The sequence below is a fragment of the Sander lucioperca genome, chromosome 4, assembly GCF_008315115.2.
Source record: "Sander lucioperca isolate FBNREF2018 chromosome 4, SLUC_FBN_1.2, whole genome shotgun sequence".
NCBI classification, from domain to species: domain Eukaryota; kingdom Metazoa; phylum Chordata; class Actinopteri; order Perciformes; family Percidae; genus Sander; species Sander lucioperca.
In genome coordinates this window covers 35,932,575-35,950,837 of record NC_050176.1, presented here as the reverse complement: position 1 = coordinate 35,950,837, position 18,263 = coordinate 35,932,575, and the positions used below count along the sequence as shown (strand labels likewise).

Genomic DNA, 18,263 nt, shown 5'->3' with positions numbered 1-18,263 from the left:
CAATATAAACCTTCCAACTGTCAAGCCGTTGTGGGCAGTTTTGCAAATCAATAGACAGGACTATTTAATACATAATAATAACATTGGATTTTTATATTATTTTTGCATCAATGTGATGAAGTACTTTGATTTGTCAGGTGTTTTTGGATTAGACAGAAAAAAGGACATATCTGATTAATCCAAATCCAAAAACTGTTTCTTAATGGATTTCATCCAAAATGTGGTTGCAAATATCCAGTAAGTCACAAGAAGAAGAAAACAAGCTACCATACATTAAAGACATTTTGTTTTAACAGGAGTCATTTTTTATTTCCTATAACTTCATTAACTAGTGACCCCTCAGATTTTTCTTGGGACCCTTTCTGGGGTCCTGACCCCCAGGTTGGGAACCATTGGTCTAAGACACTGACTGTGCATTTGTAATGTAATTTCCTGTCAGCTATGTACTTTATACTATCTAACATTGTAAAAAAATAAAATAAAAAAAATAAAAAAACAGCAGCATGCGAATATGCTTTTCCATTATTCTATGTTAAGTCAGTGTCAAAGCTGGTGGTGTAAAAGATGGTGTCAATTCTAGGGGCCAAGCAATGTTACCTATGGCATGTCTGAAAAGGGCTCAATAGAAAAAAAATAATCAATATTTGAAGAAAAAGAAAAGAAGAAATATTCTGTTACATGGCACAGAATTTTAGGCTACGCCCCTGTGACAAGTCCTCGTTCCCCTCCGGCTGTGTTTTGTCATTTGTTTCTTCCTGCATGAGATTTGTCACTGATTAGTACATGCTCTACTTAGCATATTAACTCCAGAATCTACTGAATCTCTCTAATACACCATACAGTTTCTTATCCTGCAAAGCTATTTGATGCTGTAATATCTATGAATTAATGATAATATAACACCAATGTGATTGAAAAAATTCAAACTTCCACAGCAGTGATTCAACAGAGTCTGTGTGATGCAGTGAAAGAAAAACACTATTTGCGAGGCTTTAGGTTTACAAATGCTGTACATCCGGTTTATGTGAATGACTCCAGCACAGAGGGCCCCATATGGGTGATGCATGGGAGCCATTTTTGTTCAGAAGCGCTGATCCAGGGCGAGTCTTTTTTTTAGAGGGAATTCCTCCTGCCTGGCTGCTTTGATACAGGCTGGCTGGTTGTATTTACATAGATACAGTAACAAGGAAGCCTGCACCAACAGCAGAAGAGGAAGCAGATTTTTCTTTTTTTCAACAGAACTCATGTTACAGAACTGAAACAAGTTAATGCAACCAGTTACAGTTGGAGTCTGCATCTGAGCAGATGCTAGACATGCCTTACAAATTATTTCTAGGGCTGCAACTAACTATTTTTTTTATTTTAGATAAATCGATTGGTTGTTTGATCTATAGAGTGTCACCAAATAAAAAATGTCTTGTTTGGTCTCACCAACAATCCGTAAGCCCAAGAAAATATTCACATTTGAGAAGATGAAACCAGTTAAACCAATTGAAATAATGGCCGATTAATGATAATAGATGAATCGACTAATTGTTTCAACTGTACTAAGAAAAACTTGTTTTGTCATTTCTCAAGATGCACCTAGGTCAAGATTTACCAAAGCAAACAATGTGTTCTGCATTTTAGTACAGTTTCTGTAAAATCCTGTCATGTGTGTTTCGTCAAACGGACTAGCCTAAATCCAAGCAATAGTGGTGTTGAGGACACATTTGGTGCATTCTTGTCTTCTGAGAAATACATTTGTACACAAATGACGATCAGTTGCAGAATATTGCCAATACACCAGAGCAGCTGACGAGAATCCTGTTTTGATAAACCACTCCATCGAAAGTGTTGGCTGCAGCGTCTGGCGCTAAATGAAAGTAGGAGCCACCATGGCACATACAAACACCATCAAATGAGAGCAATGACATGCTTCTTTTAACTCCTTCTCCTCAATAAAGATCATTCATCAGGCAGAACCCTCCCTCTGGAATGTGTGATTGGAAATGAGCGGACTTTAAATCCCTGTCCAGGACACTCCATCCATCTTCAACACGCCAGTGGTCTGGACGCTCAGAGATGAACCACTGAACCAGATGCCTCCATTCAGCCGGTCTCCTCTACCTTTTTTAAAATAATAATAGTAAATACCATCAAATGCATAGAACCCAAAATCAGGCAGCCACATCACAATTTCACTGAGGCAGTGAGGCATCCCGAACCTGCATCCAATTTAGAGAGATATGTGGAGCAGAGGAGGCAGAGGGCCCCCATATGCACTTCCCAAAAACAAAACAGATGCAGTATATTAAGTGTGTGTATACATGTGTGTGCGTGTGTGCGTGCGTGCGTGCGTGCGTGTGTGTGTGCGTGTGTGTGTGTGTGTGTGTGTGTGTGTGTGTGTGTGTGTGTGTCAGACGTATGCGCTAAAAGAGGTGATAGTGTTGAGACATGAGGTGCAGCCTAACCTTTGAAAGGAAACAATCCAACTCTGTGATGGCCTTTCCTGTGTTGACACGCATGGAGAAACCTCTGGAAACAGATGGCATTCACCCTCTGATTCCCTATCATAACGCCATTCACTCACTATTATTATGATGGCGATGCCTATAGTGGATAAACAGAGTTCACAATTATTCTCGTGATATGGAAGGGAAGAAAAGATGGATGTTAATGTTACACAGTCTTCATGAGAGTATTATTATAATTTTGCTGTATTTTACGTGTTATAAATATGACTGATGGCGATAGCCAGTCTGTTGAATTACATTTACATATAGATTTACATTCCCATCAACATGTAATAATAGCACAGGCCTGAAGGTCCATACTAGTCACTCATACATGCATGCACACAACCAGTATGCACATACACATGCTCTGACATTTCATAGCTAATATTTGTGCCTTATTGAGGAAGGTGAAAATCGGCCAACATCCATCAGACTGACAATAGTCTATAGTGAAAAACAGTGTAGGTCCCAGCTGGGTCTTTTGTCTGCAAAAAGAGATATGATGTCTTTGAAGTAAAGCAGCCCGATTTACAATTACACATCAATTTGAATAATGACATTTTATAATCACAGTACAAGTTTCAAAATAATGTAGTCTCAAGTTATTCTCTGAGTGCATATAATGATTGCATTATGACCTCCACATCCTTTGGTCCCTAGCCAACGGGTTGCCGGCGACTCATTTCTACAGTTTGGTGCCGTTTCACATTAAGCATGGAAATACAAATGTTTAAAAGTTGTGTAAACATGGACATGCTACATGTCGTTAGATTGGTTAGTTTCTCCACAATTCAATTGTTCAGTTCATTTTACGGAAATCATGAGCACCAAAGCATGGTTCATTCAGATTTACTAGATAATAATAGACAAAAGAGACTAGAAAACATGACAATTCCTTACCTGTGAGCTGGTCATAAAACTGAATATAGGTCCATTCCTCACTTATTTATATTCCACTAGTCCGTCAGTGTCCATCGATCAAAAGAATCAAAAAAATGAATCCAAGTTGTGAATATTGTCATGTGGAGTCCATTGCTAACTGTCTGCTAACTTAGTTTGTCAAACAGAAACCAAATATGTTCCGAGTAGACTAGCTAGTTATCTTCTTCCTGCACCGTGTTGTTGGGTATGCTTGTTTTCCTTAGGTTGCTGCCATAGACTGTGTATATATTAATATATAGACTGTATATATATTGATATATACAGTCAATGGTTGCTGCCTACAAAATGGAAGTGTCCCTGCCACTTCTGTTTAGGGTTTGATCTTAAAATATCTACATTTATGTATAAAATGTTTTCCTAAAAGCACCAAATTGTTGAGAACAAAATCTACCTTCTTATCTTCAACAAAAACACCAAACTTTATATTCTTCACTGTCAGAGGTGGCTTCTCAATTTCCCTGGTCTGTAACCAGCTCTGCACATCTTTCCAGAAGGATTGCACTGACTCACACAGAAAAAATACATGTTCTAGATTCTCAATTTCCTTTTCACAAAAAACACAGTTATCTGTATCAAAATTGAATCTCAGTCTTAAGAAATCGTTTGTTGGGTAGATTTCATTTAAAATTTTACAGTTGACCTCTTTTACCTTCGGAAGGAGAAGAAATGAGATATAACTTTTCCTTATTTTCTTAACCTCTCCATCACCAAATTCTTTCAACATATATTTTCTTCTTACTGGATTAGGATAATATTCCTTTAATAGAATATTTCTAATAACTTTGTTGGTACACTTATAGTCACAGAAATCAATTCCTTCGATGCAGAGCTGCCTCAGACCAGGAGAAACTTTGGAGTACCTAATGTCTTCTCTCACCATTGATTTTAGAAACACTTGGTATAGCTTTCAACCATCTATCATAACACTTGACATTGCATTTAAGTTGTAGCCTGACAAGCCAGACCCACATCAAGATGTTGTGTCTGGGAATTCACCATTGGCAGGGCTCAATCCGAAGGGAGGGATAAACGGTTGTCTTTCAAATTCCCTCTGCACTCATTGCCAACCAGAGCAACGCTAGTTGATAGATTAAACTTTTGCCCTATCCGGTCGGCAAAACTCCGAACACATCTTCCTTTTTTAAGAATTACTTCAATACTTAACTCCAAGTCTTCCAGAGTCGCGGCCAAAGCCGATTCAAAAGACCGCTGTTCACCAGCAGCAGCAGCAGCCATCTTTTCAAGTAGCAGGGAATTCACGTGGAACCGTCGCAACTCTGCCATCTTTACGTTAAGCCCGCCCACCGACTCTATACACGACGTCATTGGCCTGACCAGAATTTGGTTTTTCCAGCTCGCAAGCCAACAGAGAGTTGCTAGACTGACGCTGGCTGCAAATTACATTTGCTGCTGCTAGGGTGCGTCTAGAGTTCTCGGCTATTGAAGTTGATTTTTCTCGTCCATAAAATGAGAATCCCTTGATTTCCATTCACCCATGTACACAGATTTTCTGCTTATCATTATTATTCCAAACTGGGATATTATGAGGTGTAAAATTATGTTTGTAGATGAACTTCCAATAGAGAAGGACCTGCTGATGGAAAGCAGAACGTTTAGTGTCACAGAAGTGAGTAAAAGCAGTTGGCACAACAAAACCTTCTGAAAAAAATTCTGGTGTCTGGTCAAAATGATCTGTGCTGGGATGAGGTTTGTGGATTTTAGGGGATCAAGCTTTGGTGCTTGGATTTCAAAATTCATAGAAAAAAACGCTTGGAAATACAAAACTCACTCCAGCCCAGCTATTTATACTGTAATCTAACAATATCCAATCAATCTTTACATGAATTACTGACGTTTTGTGGTTGCTACAATAGGTCATAGTCACTATCACAGCAGGACGGAGTGAAACGTTACGGTCGGCCAACCGATTTTCCTCTGACAAACCCGGAAGTTGTTTGTCTGTCTGTCTCCCTCTGGCTAGAAGCAGGCAGGCGAGCAGCTCCTGTGACTGTAACCTCTCCATTTTGTTGAATAAAGGTGAGCTCATGCCTAATGGCATTACATATGAAACATTTACAGCGATGGCGTTGAGTAGGGAGACTTTATTTCCATGTACATGTTTTCTTTCATGCGTGTTTGTGACTGAAGTGCTTCCTTGTTTACATCCGACCGGCTGTTCTGCTGCTTATAAACACGTGGAGAGACAGGAGGGACACATGCTAACTGTCGACATGTGGAAGTAACAAGAAGCAGCCACGTAAAAGCCACAGTGTTTCGTGGCCTCTGTGTTGTACTGGTCAGTTAAACGTTAGTCACAACAGTAGTTTCCTACAGAGCTAACTTCTGCCTCAGTCCACCTGCTAGCTCGTTAGCATTTAGCTAGCCGTGGCTACCACAAGGAAAACACCAATTAGAGCGCATAACTACTTAGCTACTTATAAAAACTGATATTTCGGCTTTTTCGCTTGTCATTGTAGTGTATTAGTTGTGAGGTTTGTGCTCAGGACCTCATCCTGCCACTCTACACTTCGTGTGTGTTTTCCCTGAACTACCAAACACCATGGTAACAAACACCTTCAAATCACTGAATTCTTCAATTTGTTTCCCCCGTTACCCCTACTAAAATAAAAGTCTTGAATTATAAGTACTGACAACAGTATGTACTTTTAGTATCAAAAGTACAAGTACTCATGCATATGACCCCTGTTATATTCATATTGGATCAGTATCATTGATGCATTAACATGCAAGCAGTATTTTAATGTTGTAGTTGGTTGTGCTGGAACTAATTCGGTTGGCCACCAAGCGGATGTGCTTGGTGACCAATAGATTTTTGTTCGATGTTTGGAGATGTAAAAGTCACTATTACAACATACATTACGTTATCAGACTACAGTCACAGATTGCTTGTGATCACTCTGATCATTTTTATTACCCTCGTTGGAATTGTGGCATTATGTATTTTTCTGAGTAGAGTGTGAGGTAATTGCATTGAATGGAAGGCTAATGTGACTGTACCATTAGTAGGAAAAGCACAGGTGTTAATAATAATATTAACGGTGGTTCTGACTTATTGTGTTAGTAAGCTGTGACAGTGAGCCAACATGCACAATACCAGGACCCTGAAACAGAGGCAGCTAAACTGAATTCAACCATCATTCAGTTTATGATTTAGACCTGAGCTTTTCCTACTGGGATTGATGATGCCAATCAAATACAGTCCATATATCCCCATACAGATGACTGGGCTGGAGCTTAACATTCCACCAACACAGTCAGTCATTTGTCGGTTTCAGGTCTCTGTGCACTACTAAAACTTAAAAACTGTCGCTCTCTCTCACCGACGGGTAAGACTCCACTTTCTGTCCCTTAATCCCCGGCGGCCGGCTTGTGACCGTGTAGCGTGGCGTTTCTGCGGTGTGTGCGGTCTGGGAGCCAATCATCTCCAGCCATCATGGCACAGACACGCAGTGCTGGACAGAGCAATGGGCCGGTGCCCCTTTTCTGTCCTGTGTGTGTGTGTGTGTGTGTGTGTGTGAGAGTGAGAGAAAGAGAGTTAGAGAGACAGAGATTGGGAAAATTAGCAGCACAGTGTGTGTTTTACAGAGTGTAGTAAGAAGATAATTTAGTTTAAAACATAATTGTTCAAAGTGGGCCCCAGATTATATCTTGTTAAAGTGTTTGTTGTTGACACCTAACAGGTGATAAAACTACATCCAAACTGTTTCTTAGCACCAACGCTCTGATAAAATAGTAAAAAAACATCTGATTGCAGGCAGCTGATCCCTTCTCTCTCTCAGCTTTGTTAATAAGCCCCAATGGATTTCAGAACAAGACCTAAGTCTGTGCCCTTCCTGTGATTGACACCGGCCTATGTTTCCTTATTCCTCAGTGCTGTAGATTGGGTTGTAGTTGACATAACCATATTTGCATTAAGGTGGATAGTTTAGAGAGGAAATAATTAATAAACAATCCACTTAATAATGTACCAATTGGATATCCTGAGTTGGTATTGGTGGATTGGGCATCAGCCAGATGTGACAGATACAACAACCGAGTGGCTTATAGAAATTTGATAACATTAGACAATACTGCTATTTGAATGACAATGAAAAATAATCATTAGTTGCAGCCTTGCATGTTTTATGCTTAGGGGAAAGGTTGCCATGACAATAATATTAAGTTGCAAGTAAATTGAAGTTATATTAAAAAAAAAAAAGTTGTTTGTTCCGCCAAGTGTAATTTTAATACAATATGACAATATTATGAGTTATTGCACATATATTATTATTTGTATGTGTTGCATGGTTTGCAATTGTGATGAGCTGTGATACCAGTAGTAACTCATATTGGTTTTGTGTGTTTTTATCTCTGCAGTCCGCTTCAGCCTCCGAGCTCACCATCTCCCCAGGTGTGAGTAAGGTGTGTGCATGTGTGTGTGGATTGAGTGTGTTTTGGGGTGATGTACTGTACGTACCAGGATCGGAAGGAGTTGGAGGATGATCTCTATCAAGAGGATGAAGGGGACTCTGAGGGGTCAGAGGCCAACAGCGAGCTGGAGTTCCACCTCTACAGCCAGCTCCACTACTCTTCTAATGCCGGGGTGTTAGAGGAGCAGGAGGATAGAGGAGGAGAGAAGGCGGAGGGCCAGAACAGCCAGCAGCTTGAGGTGCCTGAGAAGACTGTAGATGTTGACGGAGAACAGGAACAGACTGGACAAAGTAGGCCTTCGTCACCTGATTTGAGCGAGTTACTGCAGCACCTGAAGAACAAGAAGGGAGAGAAATCTGATAAACAGAAGAAGGGGAGAAGTGACCCTAAAGGTCAGAGGTCGTCATCATCATTTTTTGAGGAGGTCATTGTGATTGACTCCAGCCCTGATGTCATCTCCATCTCTGATGATGACACTACCGATGATGATAAAGGGGTCTGCGCATTAAAGGGCCGAGGCTTAAACCAGCGGCAGACTTCTACCCCGGCCCAACAGGTAGAGAGCAAAGAGTGAGATGTTGTGCTTGTTTAGATAATGATTGTCCGCTAAGCCCCACCCCCCTTAGTTACTGTTGTTACTCTTGTCAAGCCCTCCATCTATTTATGGCACATATGGAGTTTACATTCATAACAGTGGCAGATGTACCACGCACTGTTTTTGAAGCTAACCCTGATTTTAGACAGTGGTAGACAAAAGCAGCCTCTCATTTTTAGCAACCAGCTGTTGATTTTGCCGTCTTTAACAACGACTTTCACTGTCTGATTTTATCGGGTGTAGCTAGCTAATAAGCTAACATTAGCTCCATGGGCTGGTTGCAAACTAGCTAAAGGTACATTTCCCAGGCAAACAGTCTGAATCCTCACCAGTTAAGGATTCATATAGGGAATAAAGAAACAACATTGTTCTTGTAATTGCACTGGACTGGCAGTTAGTCCTTGTATTATAAATATGATAAGAAATCATATAAAACTCCATCCTAACATAACCCTGTTTGGCTGCTTAGCTTACTTGGACTACATGTTTGTAGTTTCAAACAGTATGTTTTAGCTTTAAGCAATACATAAGTCACAACTCCAGCAACACTTGTAGTATAAAGAACAACTTTATTGCAAGAGCTGTGTGGGTGGAGGATGAGGCATAACCAAAGTGTTTGGCAAACATAACGCTATCTCTGGTAACATTGCTGGGGTTGCTTAAGTGTAAACTTCTGCATATCCATAAATACTACATAGGGGACGTGCTACTCATGAAAGGGGCTTTTCAAATGAAGTCTAACCCCACTAAACCAATATAGTCTGGTGTGCTTCTTGGCCATGGAAGTAACACTGGGTAAGGTCACTACTGTAGTTAGCTAGTTAGCCAGGAATCCTAACAATTGCAGCGTATTTTAGAGCAGATAAACACACAGGTTAACCCTTTCCCTACACTTTTGCTTTTGTGCTTTTGGTATTGGAAAGGCTAAAAAGAAGACACCAACCTCCAAACTCTTCAGATAAAGTATCACTGTTACGACAGCCCCATGTACACAACATCTGGATAAATCTAAAGCTTGACTGTACTGCTGTTTGTTCTTGGCAGCTAATATTGCTTTCACGTCATATGGGATGGGTGGTAAAGATGCTTTACAGTATATGGACATCTACCATATGGTTGTTGTTTGGTCATCTAGGGAACCCAGAAAAGGAGTCTCCGTGTGCCAGTGACTGTGAACTCCAGCAGCTCCGAGTCAGATTCAGAAGAGTCGGAATCAAAGTCTGAGTCGTCAGATTCCTCCGATTCTGATGGTCTGGAGAACTGGATGATCCTGGGTCGAGGGAAGCAGGATGGAGACCAGTCCATCTCACTCAACCTAGAGGGAGGGTCTGACAGCAACACAGGTGTGTGTGTGTGTGTGTGTGTGTGTGGGTGTGGTTTGTACTGGGTCTGTTGTGCATTGTGCAGACTTTTGTAATATGTTTTTGTGTATTTGAATGTGTGGAGAATGGAAGCAGTGAGTCATTTGGTTCCGTCCAGCTCATTCAGAACACTTAGCCTACCTGCAGCACATTGATAAGGAGCGGGCACAGTGGTGGGCTACACTGTGAACCCTGTGGACGTGCATGTTTGTATGTACATATGCAGCATCTCTGTCTGCATGTTTACGAATTTGTAAGCTCTTAGCATTCCTGGCGCTGTCTGCCCAGTTGCTTGCTTCTCTGATGCATCTTTAAGTATGTTTGTGTGCATTATTTATTGATATGTGCGCGAAGGCTTGTGTGAGTGTGAATATTTGTTTGTATAAAATATTCCAGTTCTAAACAGCATGCATGTGTACATACACGCGCATACCAACAGTCATAACGCTAATGCCAAAAACAAACAAACGGAGAGACAACAATGCGGGAGGGGAGGTCAGGAGAGATGGGAGTAATCAAAAAATGAATAAAAATGTTCCCTGCAAATCTCTTCAGATCTACACATTATCTCAACCTGCAGCCTCAGCAACCTCTCCAGCCCCCCTTCTCCCTCCTACCTAACTCTCCCCAATCGCATTCCTTTATCCTATTTTCTCACTATTGTGCTTTTTCTCTCTCCCTCTCTCTGTGTCTCTCTCACTGTTTCTTCCTCATTTGAATTTTCCTGGGTTGATGTTTCTGCAAGAATGCTCACTGCCTCCTCTACACACAACTGGGCTAAAGGAGGGGGTCTGGAGCTGTTGGGAAGGCTTTAGGTTTGGCCTGGTTTTGGGAAGTAAGAAGGATTTTAGGTCTCTGTCTCTCCCTTTCTTTCTCTCTCTCTCTCTCTCTCTCTCTCTCTCTCTCTCTCTCTTTCTCTCGTCTGGCTTCTCTCTGTGATCTTTGGAGCTTGACCTCATGTCTGCACATGGGGGGTCATGGATGTGGTGTGGAAGGGTTCTTTAAAGTGGATTGGGGGGAGGGTTTTAGTCACAAAAAAAGGAATTGAAGGCAAAGAAATTTAAGGGAGGGGCCTCAATAGTCTTGAGCTGTGCAATAATTCGATTCTACATAGTAATACTTAGCAGAGGTTGAGTATGTGGTGTATGTGTGTGTTCACGCTGGAAAAGTGGCAAAATATGTTTTTCCTATTGTCATGGATCCCATGAAAAGACAAAAACCAACAATGAATTAATCCTAACAAGTATTAATCTCTATGAAGAATCTTTAGGCAACCGGACAAGAATTTTGTATCGAAAGTGTTTCGGTTTGTAGTCCGAGTAGTATTGTAAACACAGTCCATGTGGAGAGCAAAAGAGGCGGAACACATTGGCCGTAATTCAATCTCGTAACCCATCGGCTACTGTCTGACGACGATTTTGCTTTTTATTCGTTTTTTATTTATGTATCTGCGTTCATATGCAGATATCTGTTTATAGAGATAAGCCGAAATGTCGCCTGGAAAAAGTATTGACTGTAATAAATGACCAGCGCATGGAAGAGGAAGTCTTGCCCCGGATATCCGTTATCTGGATGCCCCCAAAAGCGAAATCGTTGTAAGACCAATAGCCAATGGGTTCCGAGCTCATTCCTCTGTGCCGTAGAGCTTCATTGTTGTCCGAAAATGATTAAAAACATATCAATGAGCCACACTGTTGCACTGGGTGACATGTTTATTCATAACAATAAACATAGGCTCTGTAGTCTATTTTAGTCACTCCTGCTGCTGTAAACGCTCAATAGTGAGCCAAATGTGTATTAATTCATAGCTGAAAATAGTCCCCAACAAATGCACTCCTTTTTATTACATTACATTATTCCTGTTTGAGTAACATAGTAATGAGTGCCCAGCTGTTTTGGAAATTAGTGAGCTGTTTTTTTTTCTCAGATTTATGTCTTTAGTAGGAACAAAGCTTGGGCTGAGAGTCACAGACAGGGTGGGAAAGTCAGCATTGACAGGCAAACTAACACATTGATTTCATTCTTTTCGAATTGTTGACAAAAAATAAATCTGCCAGCTAGAGTCTCTGTCAGTGTTTTAAAGTGGACCTATTATATAGCATTTTCAGGTTCATACCTGATTTTGTGATTCTACTAGAACTTTTAAACGTTTACATGCTTTAATGTTCAAAAAACACTATTTTTTTCATACTGCCCATGGCTGCTGCACCTGTATTCACCCTCTGTATGAGACGCTCTGTTGGAGCGCCTGTCTCTTTAAGCCCCCTCATGAAAAAGCCCAGTCTGCTCTGATTGGCCAGCGCATGTCGGCGAGTCTCTGAGATTTCCGCTGTGTTGATTCACTCCGGAGCCTGACTGCAACGGAGTATATAGCAGGACTTTCTACTGTGAAAAATCAACAAAGGCTTCTAAACCAAATACTACACAACTGGACATTAGAGTTGCAAAGGTTAATCAATTAGTTGTCAACTCTTAAATTAATCGCCAACTATTTTGATAATCTTAGTCGGTTTGAGTAATTTTTTAAGACAAAAGTAAAAATTCTTTGATTCCAGCTTCTTAAATGTGATTATTTTCTAGTTTCTTCTCTCCTCTGTGACAGTACACTGAATATATTTGAGTTGTGGACAAAACAAGACATTTGAGGATGTCATCTTGGGCTTTTGGAAAACACTGATCCACATTTTTCACCTTTTTCTGAATAATCGAGAAAATAATCAACAGATTAATCGACTATAAAAATAATTGTTATTTTCAGTCCTACCGGACATGTTCCAGCATGTGACCCGAAATTGGGAGAAATGACTAACATTTGCCGCCAAGATTACAGCTATCTGGCGTTAACACGCAGCTACTGTTGTTAGCAGTGGACACTAATAGAGTATAGCAGCACTTTCTACCGTCAAATATCGCAGATAAAGGCTTCTCAACCAAATACTACATAACCGGAAATGTTTCAGGAGTAATGTGACCCGGAATTGGGGAGAATTTTACAACATTTGCAGCTAATATTACATATTTTAATGCTGTTAGCATGCAGCTACATAACATTGTTACTGTATGAAAAAAAACACTAGTCCTGCCTACCTGGAGCAGATGACCAATCATAGATGACCGGCTTGGAGTTGCGTATCACTCTGCTGAGAGTAGAAAAAACTGTTGACACCAGAGCGCTCACAACAGCTGGAAACATTTTAGCTCACAGGGATTTCTCTGAAATATGTTAACCTCATTATTTTGGCCACGTTTTAACTTTAAAATCCAACATGACATTATAGATATGATAGGAGATACGGTAAAGCATAATAGTTCCACTTTAAAGCTGAAGTGGGCCACTTAATCCTGAAACAAAGGACCTCTGCCAACTTTATCAAAATTAATACACTTATGAAATAAAAAATTAACGGTTAGACAAAAGGACAGAGGTGCTATTTTTAAGATGATTAAGTTGATAATAAGGGGCATGAAGATGTGGGTGGCGAGAACCTCTGCTAAACATCAAAACCGTATGCATACTAAAAAAAAATAAGATTGGTGTTGATGATCCTTAAATGTGAGGACTTGGTGCTTTTCTCTGTTTTGGACTGTTGATTAAACAAAACAAAACATTTAAAGACGTCACATTCAGCTCTGGGAAACTGAAGATAGACACTTTTTACGTTTTTCAATCATTATATAGACAAAACGGAAAATCGATTAATCGAGAAAATAATCAGATTCATCTATGAAAATAATTGTTTGCAGCCCTAGTGGTGTTCCAAAATCCCAGTTTGATCAGTCGGCTTGTGAAGAATTCCCCTTTCGGTACAAAATAGTCTATTGATTTAATGTGCACTTACTGCAAAAACAATTTACCATTAAAAATTAGTATATAGTACAAACTGTATACAATTAGTATGTTCTATGGAGCTGGGGCACAGTTTTGGTTATCTCTCCTCTTGTCCTCTGCTGGTAGCTGATATAGAACACTGACTTATTATCTTCACATGCCCTTTTTATTTTACAAAGAAATGCAGAGAGAAGGCCCATTTTAGGTAGACCTTTTCTGACTACCATAACCGTTACATCCATAACCCAGGCTGTCGGATAAATATAAAAATTGATATCTGTTTTTATATGCCATGTTGTGTGTTGACTCCTTAAGCCTAGCTTGTTTTTTCACATTTGTGTAGGTGTTTGAGTAACAGGTTTGCACAGCAGTGACTAATAGTATTTGTACGCCTAAACCCCATCTCAGCATCAGCATCAAATCACATTCACTACACTTAGTCTCCCCCTTTCACCCTACAGAAATTGAATCTTTTTATCCTTTTTCTCTCTTTCTGTCTCTCTACTACATGGTGTCACTTGTTCACACACTCTTACAATCTAATCTTTTTCACTCCATCACATATGGTTTTTATAAAATACATGGACACACATACACAGTGATGCACACACAGCCCGAGTAGCTATCTGTCACCTGGCTGTACAGGGGCAGCTGTTGGTGGGTGGATCTGTAGGGACACTGGATAAGGAAAAGATAGTAGAGAAAAGGGGGATGAGCGAGGGCCGTCTGCCTGTCCAGCAGCCATGCAGCAGCAACCAGATGGAACAAGAGAGAAAAAGCAGGGCTTCCCAAAATCCAGCTCAGTGCCTTTCCCACCCGGAGAGGTGTGCGTGTACATGCCCGTGAATGAATCCAGAGTGTAGGCGTGGTGTGCTGAAGCTAAACTTGAATCGTAAATGCTTAAACTTCCCTCAGTGGTCACACTTTTTTTTCTCTCCCCCAGTTCTCTCCTCGCTTTTTTGTCCCCTCAGTCTTGGTCAGTGCACACCAAACTTTGTTTGAGGCTTAGAGAGTCAGTTCTGGGTAGCTATCGGGGTGGCCGATAACATCTGAGTGTGTGTGTGTGTGTATGTATGTATGTGTGTGTGTGTGTGTGTGTGTGTGTGTGTGTGTGTGTGTGTGTGTGTGTGTGTGTGTGTGTGTGTGTGTGTGTGTGTGTGTGTGTGTGTGTGTGCTTCACTGAAAGTCTTGGTGAATTAGAGAGAAAGGAGTATATTTGTACCCAAAGGTTAAGTATCTCACGGAAATTAAGGTAAGTAAGCCCTCTCCTCTCCTCTCCTCTCCTCTCCTCTCCTCTCCTCTCCTCTCCTCTCCTCTCCAGCATAGTTTTCGCTCTGCTGTGTTGTTCTTTACCGTTTTATCATGCTGTTCAGATTGCCTAGGCATAACAAAAATGTCTTTATCACCTCAAATTTGTGTGTTAAAAGCAGTAGTATGAATGTTTTCACTCTGTACCTTCATATGTGTATGAATGAGTGATGCTGTTTAGGGCCTGAAGCTTTTTTCTCGCACCTTTTTGAGACCTCTGTTGGCCTTTCTATATTTTGAAGTGTGTGTCATCTAAACTCACATGCCAGTGTAATGTACGAACAGAGTGAAATATGGATTTAGTTGGCTTCTCTATGTGTGTTGTGGGCATCAGGATTGTAAAATTAGATTACAATGGCATGTTGGGTACCACACTAGGTGTGTGTGTGTGTGTGTGTGTGTGTGTGTGTGTGTGTGTGTGTGTGTGTGTGTGGGGTAGTGTGTGTGTGGGTGTGTGTGTAGTGGGTGTGTGGGTGGGCGCTGCAGAAGGGAGGCATGGATAGGATCAGCTCTTATCTTGGCTGCCCAGTGCCACACGAGGTGTAACGCCACACCCACACTACCACACAGTGTGTTTGAACAGGCACACACAAACACACACACACACACACACACATACGCACTATATGAAATTGCTGTGCCATAGTTTGACTTGTATTATCCAGTTTTTACAGAGGATATGCAAATTAGATGAGACTACTGTGTAGGCCTAATATTAGCGCATGCAAAATAAATCGTAGAAATTCAGCTGAAAGCCTAATGCTTTCATTTTTAAAATAGCTTTTGATTGAACAATCATTTGATGCCAGCGGCCACTGAAATATAATGACAACTGTAATCTGGTAAATTAAATGGCAGTTTCTTTTTAATATGAAAAATCCCCTTAGTCAGCAGTACTGTCCATTATCGTGCCGTTTGAGTGTTCTCCAGGGTCGACTTCTCATGTCAAAATAAATTCTACATTTTGGCCTCTGCGTTATCGTTTTCTCATTGAAGAGATGTATGGTTGTTTATTTTACTTAGCTATTTTTGGACATACTCATCAGCGAGTATGCTGTAACTGCTTTGTGTTATTTGTTTTTCACTATGATGTGTGTATACAGTGTTTAGTACAAGATGGCTCTCAAACTGTTCCCTTGAACTAACCAACTATTTCACTAAAAATATGCACAACCATCAAGGAAGTTTCAATGACTTGCCTTTACTTCTGTCCCATTTCACTTTACATTGTTCCTCTCTTGTGTCATTGCTGAACAGATCCACTGTCAATTCAATTATGTCAATTGTTTAATCCCTCTTTTACCTTAGAACCAGGCTCGCTACTTTTCCCAGCGTTTTCCTATAAAATTGAGGTAAATTGATTGTTTACAGAAGATAAAAACAGCAAACGAGACAGTAGAAATATAGATCAAATCAGAAAGAATGTAAAGCAGCACTTCAGTTTACATCCAAAGAAATCTGTGTGGACGAACTGACGGACAGCAGGGCTCAGCATCAGACAGAGGGGGAGAGAGAGATGAAAATGTGGGTAAGCTAAAGTGAATGAGACAGGCCCTAAAAAAGGATCGGCCACGGTGTTGCTGTCGGTCAGGGCCGGTTTGTCTCCAGGCTAAGATCTCAGAGTGGCTCTAACATAGCTGGATCTCTGTCTGCACACACTGACATCCAGCGCTGTCTGTCTGTCTGTGTGTGTGTGTGTGTGTGTGTGTGTGTGTGTGTGTGTGCAGTTTTTACAGTTCGAACCTTCTTAGATAACACTTGACCTTCTGTGGCTCTGTACAAAAACCGCAAATCTGGTTTTGAGGCTGTGTATTTTAAGATAAATAAAACAGCTGTTAATCTTGTGAGCCGTTTTATATTTGTGAAAATGTCGGCCACATTTGAATTGTTTTGTTTATAAAGCTTTAAGTTGATGCCATTTGAGTAGTCACTGTTTTATGATGGATTGATTCTGAAATGAATTTGTGTATGTTGGATTACAGAAATTTAACTTAATAATGTTTAATGAATGACTTGTTTATTGTAACCTTTTTCTACCTCCTCTTGCGTTCATATGAATTACTATTAGATTATTATCCCTGCTATTAGTTATTGCAGACATGTTTTAATTGCAGCTGTGCTTCTGCTGCAGACGGTCTTTCTTTTATGCTGATATGTAGAGTTTATTTATACCACATGTATCTGCATCTGGAAGAGACAAGCCATCCTTTCTGAAAGTAGTCTTTGTCAAAATAATCTATGAAAATTTCTCTATTTTTCTCTTGGAAACTTTGACTAAAAAAACACCCAGACATCTGTGGTTGCGGGTGCAGGTGCTCATTTGTATTAATGCGGCTGTTCGTTCTTTAGAGTGAGTAAGGGGCAGCATTTAAATATAATCTAGAACAAAACATTTCGGCTACACACACACACACACACACACACACACTGCAGGCCGGGTGTCTTGGAAAAAAGACTCTTAGACTCTTATTAAAGATACTTATTATTATATCGTGGAAATGAGAGACATTTTTTAGAGTGAAAGTGAAGGTGTGGTGCGAGGTTTGTTGTTGTGTGTGTTGAAGTGTGAAGGTGTGTGCATCTAAAGACAAAAGTGTGTATGTATGTGTAAGAGCCGGTGTCAGCCTCACCACGCCTGAGGTGAGCCCAATAACCGTGCCCTGGCCCACTGGAACGAAGTTTCACCGTCTTTAGTTCCGAATAGAGAGAGAATGTGACATAAAATGAAATAGTTTTCAACACTGTACGGTTTTTATGTGGAGATGTTGTTGTTTCTGTGATTTTTAAACTGCAAATTCACTGCCAAACGTGTCCGAATGAATGTGATGTTTTTTCTCCAGTTTTCAGTAGCTGTAGCCTGAAGGAAAGGGTAATAAACTGGAGACCAGAGGTTCCCTACTGTAGTTGTGTGGGTGTGGGTGTGGAGGGAGGGGGGGATAGAATAGGGAATCCCTGTCTTCTTCTTTAACCTTTATTTAACCAGGATATCCCATTGAGAGCAAGAATTTCTTTTCTAAGGAGACCTGCAGCAGACATTGTGCCCTGAAGCTACAGGATAAGACATCTAGACGAATACACACACACACACTCTGAAACACACTCATGTATGATTAAATAAAACTTCTAAGCCTCAACACCTTAATCCCGCATTGTATGGTCGGGCGGGCACCGTAGTGTGGGACAAAAACAGTATTTTAAATGTCATATTGTTAAGTGCCATACAGTTTGGCCTGATTTATGCCACCTTTTCCCCGTCTTTTTCACTCCCTTGTGCATTTTCACCCCCCGTCTTGTCCTTT

General features: G+C 40.6%; 2 protein-coding genes across 4 annotated transcripts in view; one reads left to right on the top strand and one right to left on the bottom strand.

The window, feature by feature from the left end:
• The window catches only part of LOC116036449 (E3 ubiquitin-protein ligase TRIM21-like), a 139,818-nt gene that overhangs the window by 7,228 nt on the left and 114,327 nt on the right, over positions 1-18,263 (bottom strand). The window lies entirely within an intron of this gene.
• Positions 5,348-18,263, top strand: part of zcchc7 (zinc finger, CCHC domain containing 7) — a 67,339-nt gene continuing 54,423 nt past the window's right edge. For both annotated transcript variants that reach the window (XR_004102669.2, XM_031285805.2), the window contains exons 1-3: positions 5,348-5,477; positions 7,818-8,427; positions 9,602-9,809. Coding sequence is in view for 1 of the 2 variants with exons in the window: in XM_031285805.2 (XP_031141665.1) it covers positions 7,903-8,427; positions 9,602-9,809 (733 nt within the window). In the remaining variant the exon portion in view is untranslated. The remainder of the gene's footprint in view (positions 5,478-7,817; positions 8,428-9,601; positions 9,810-18,263) is intronic.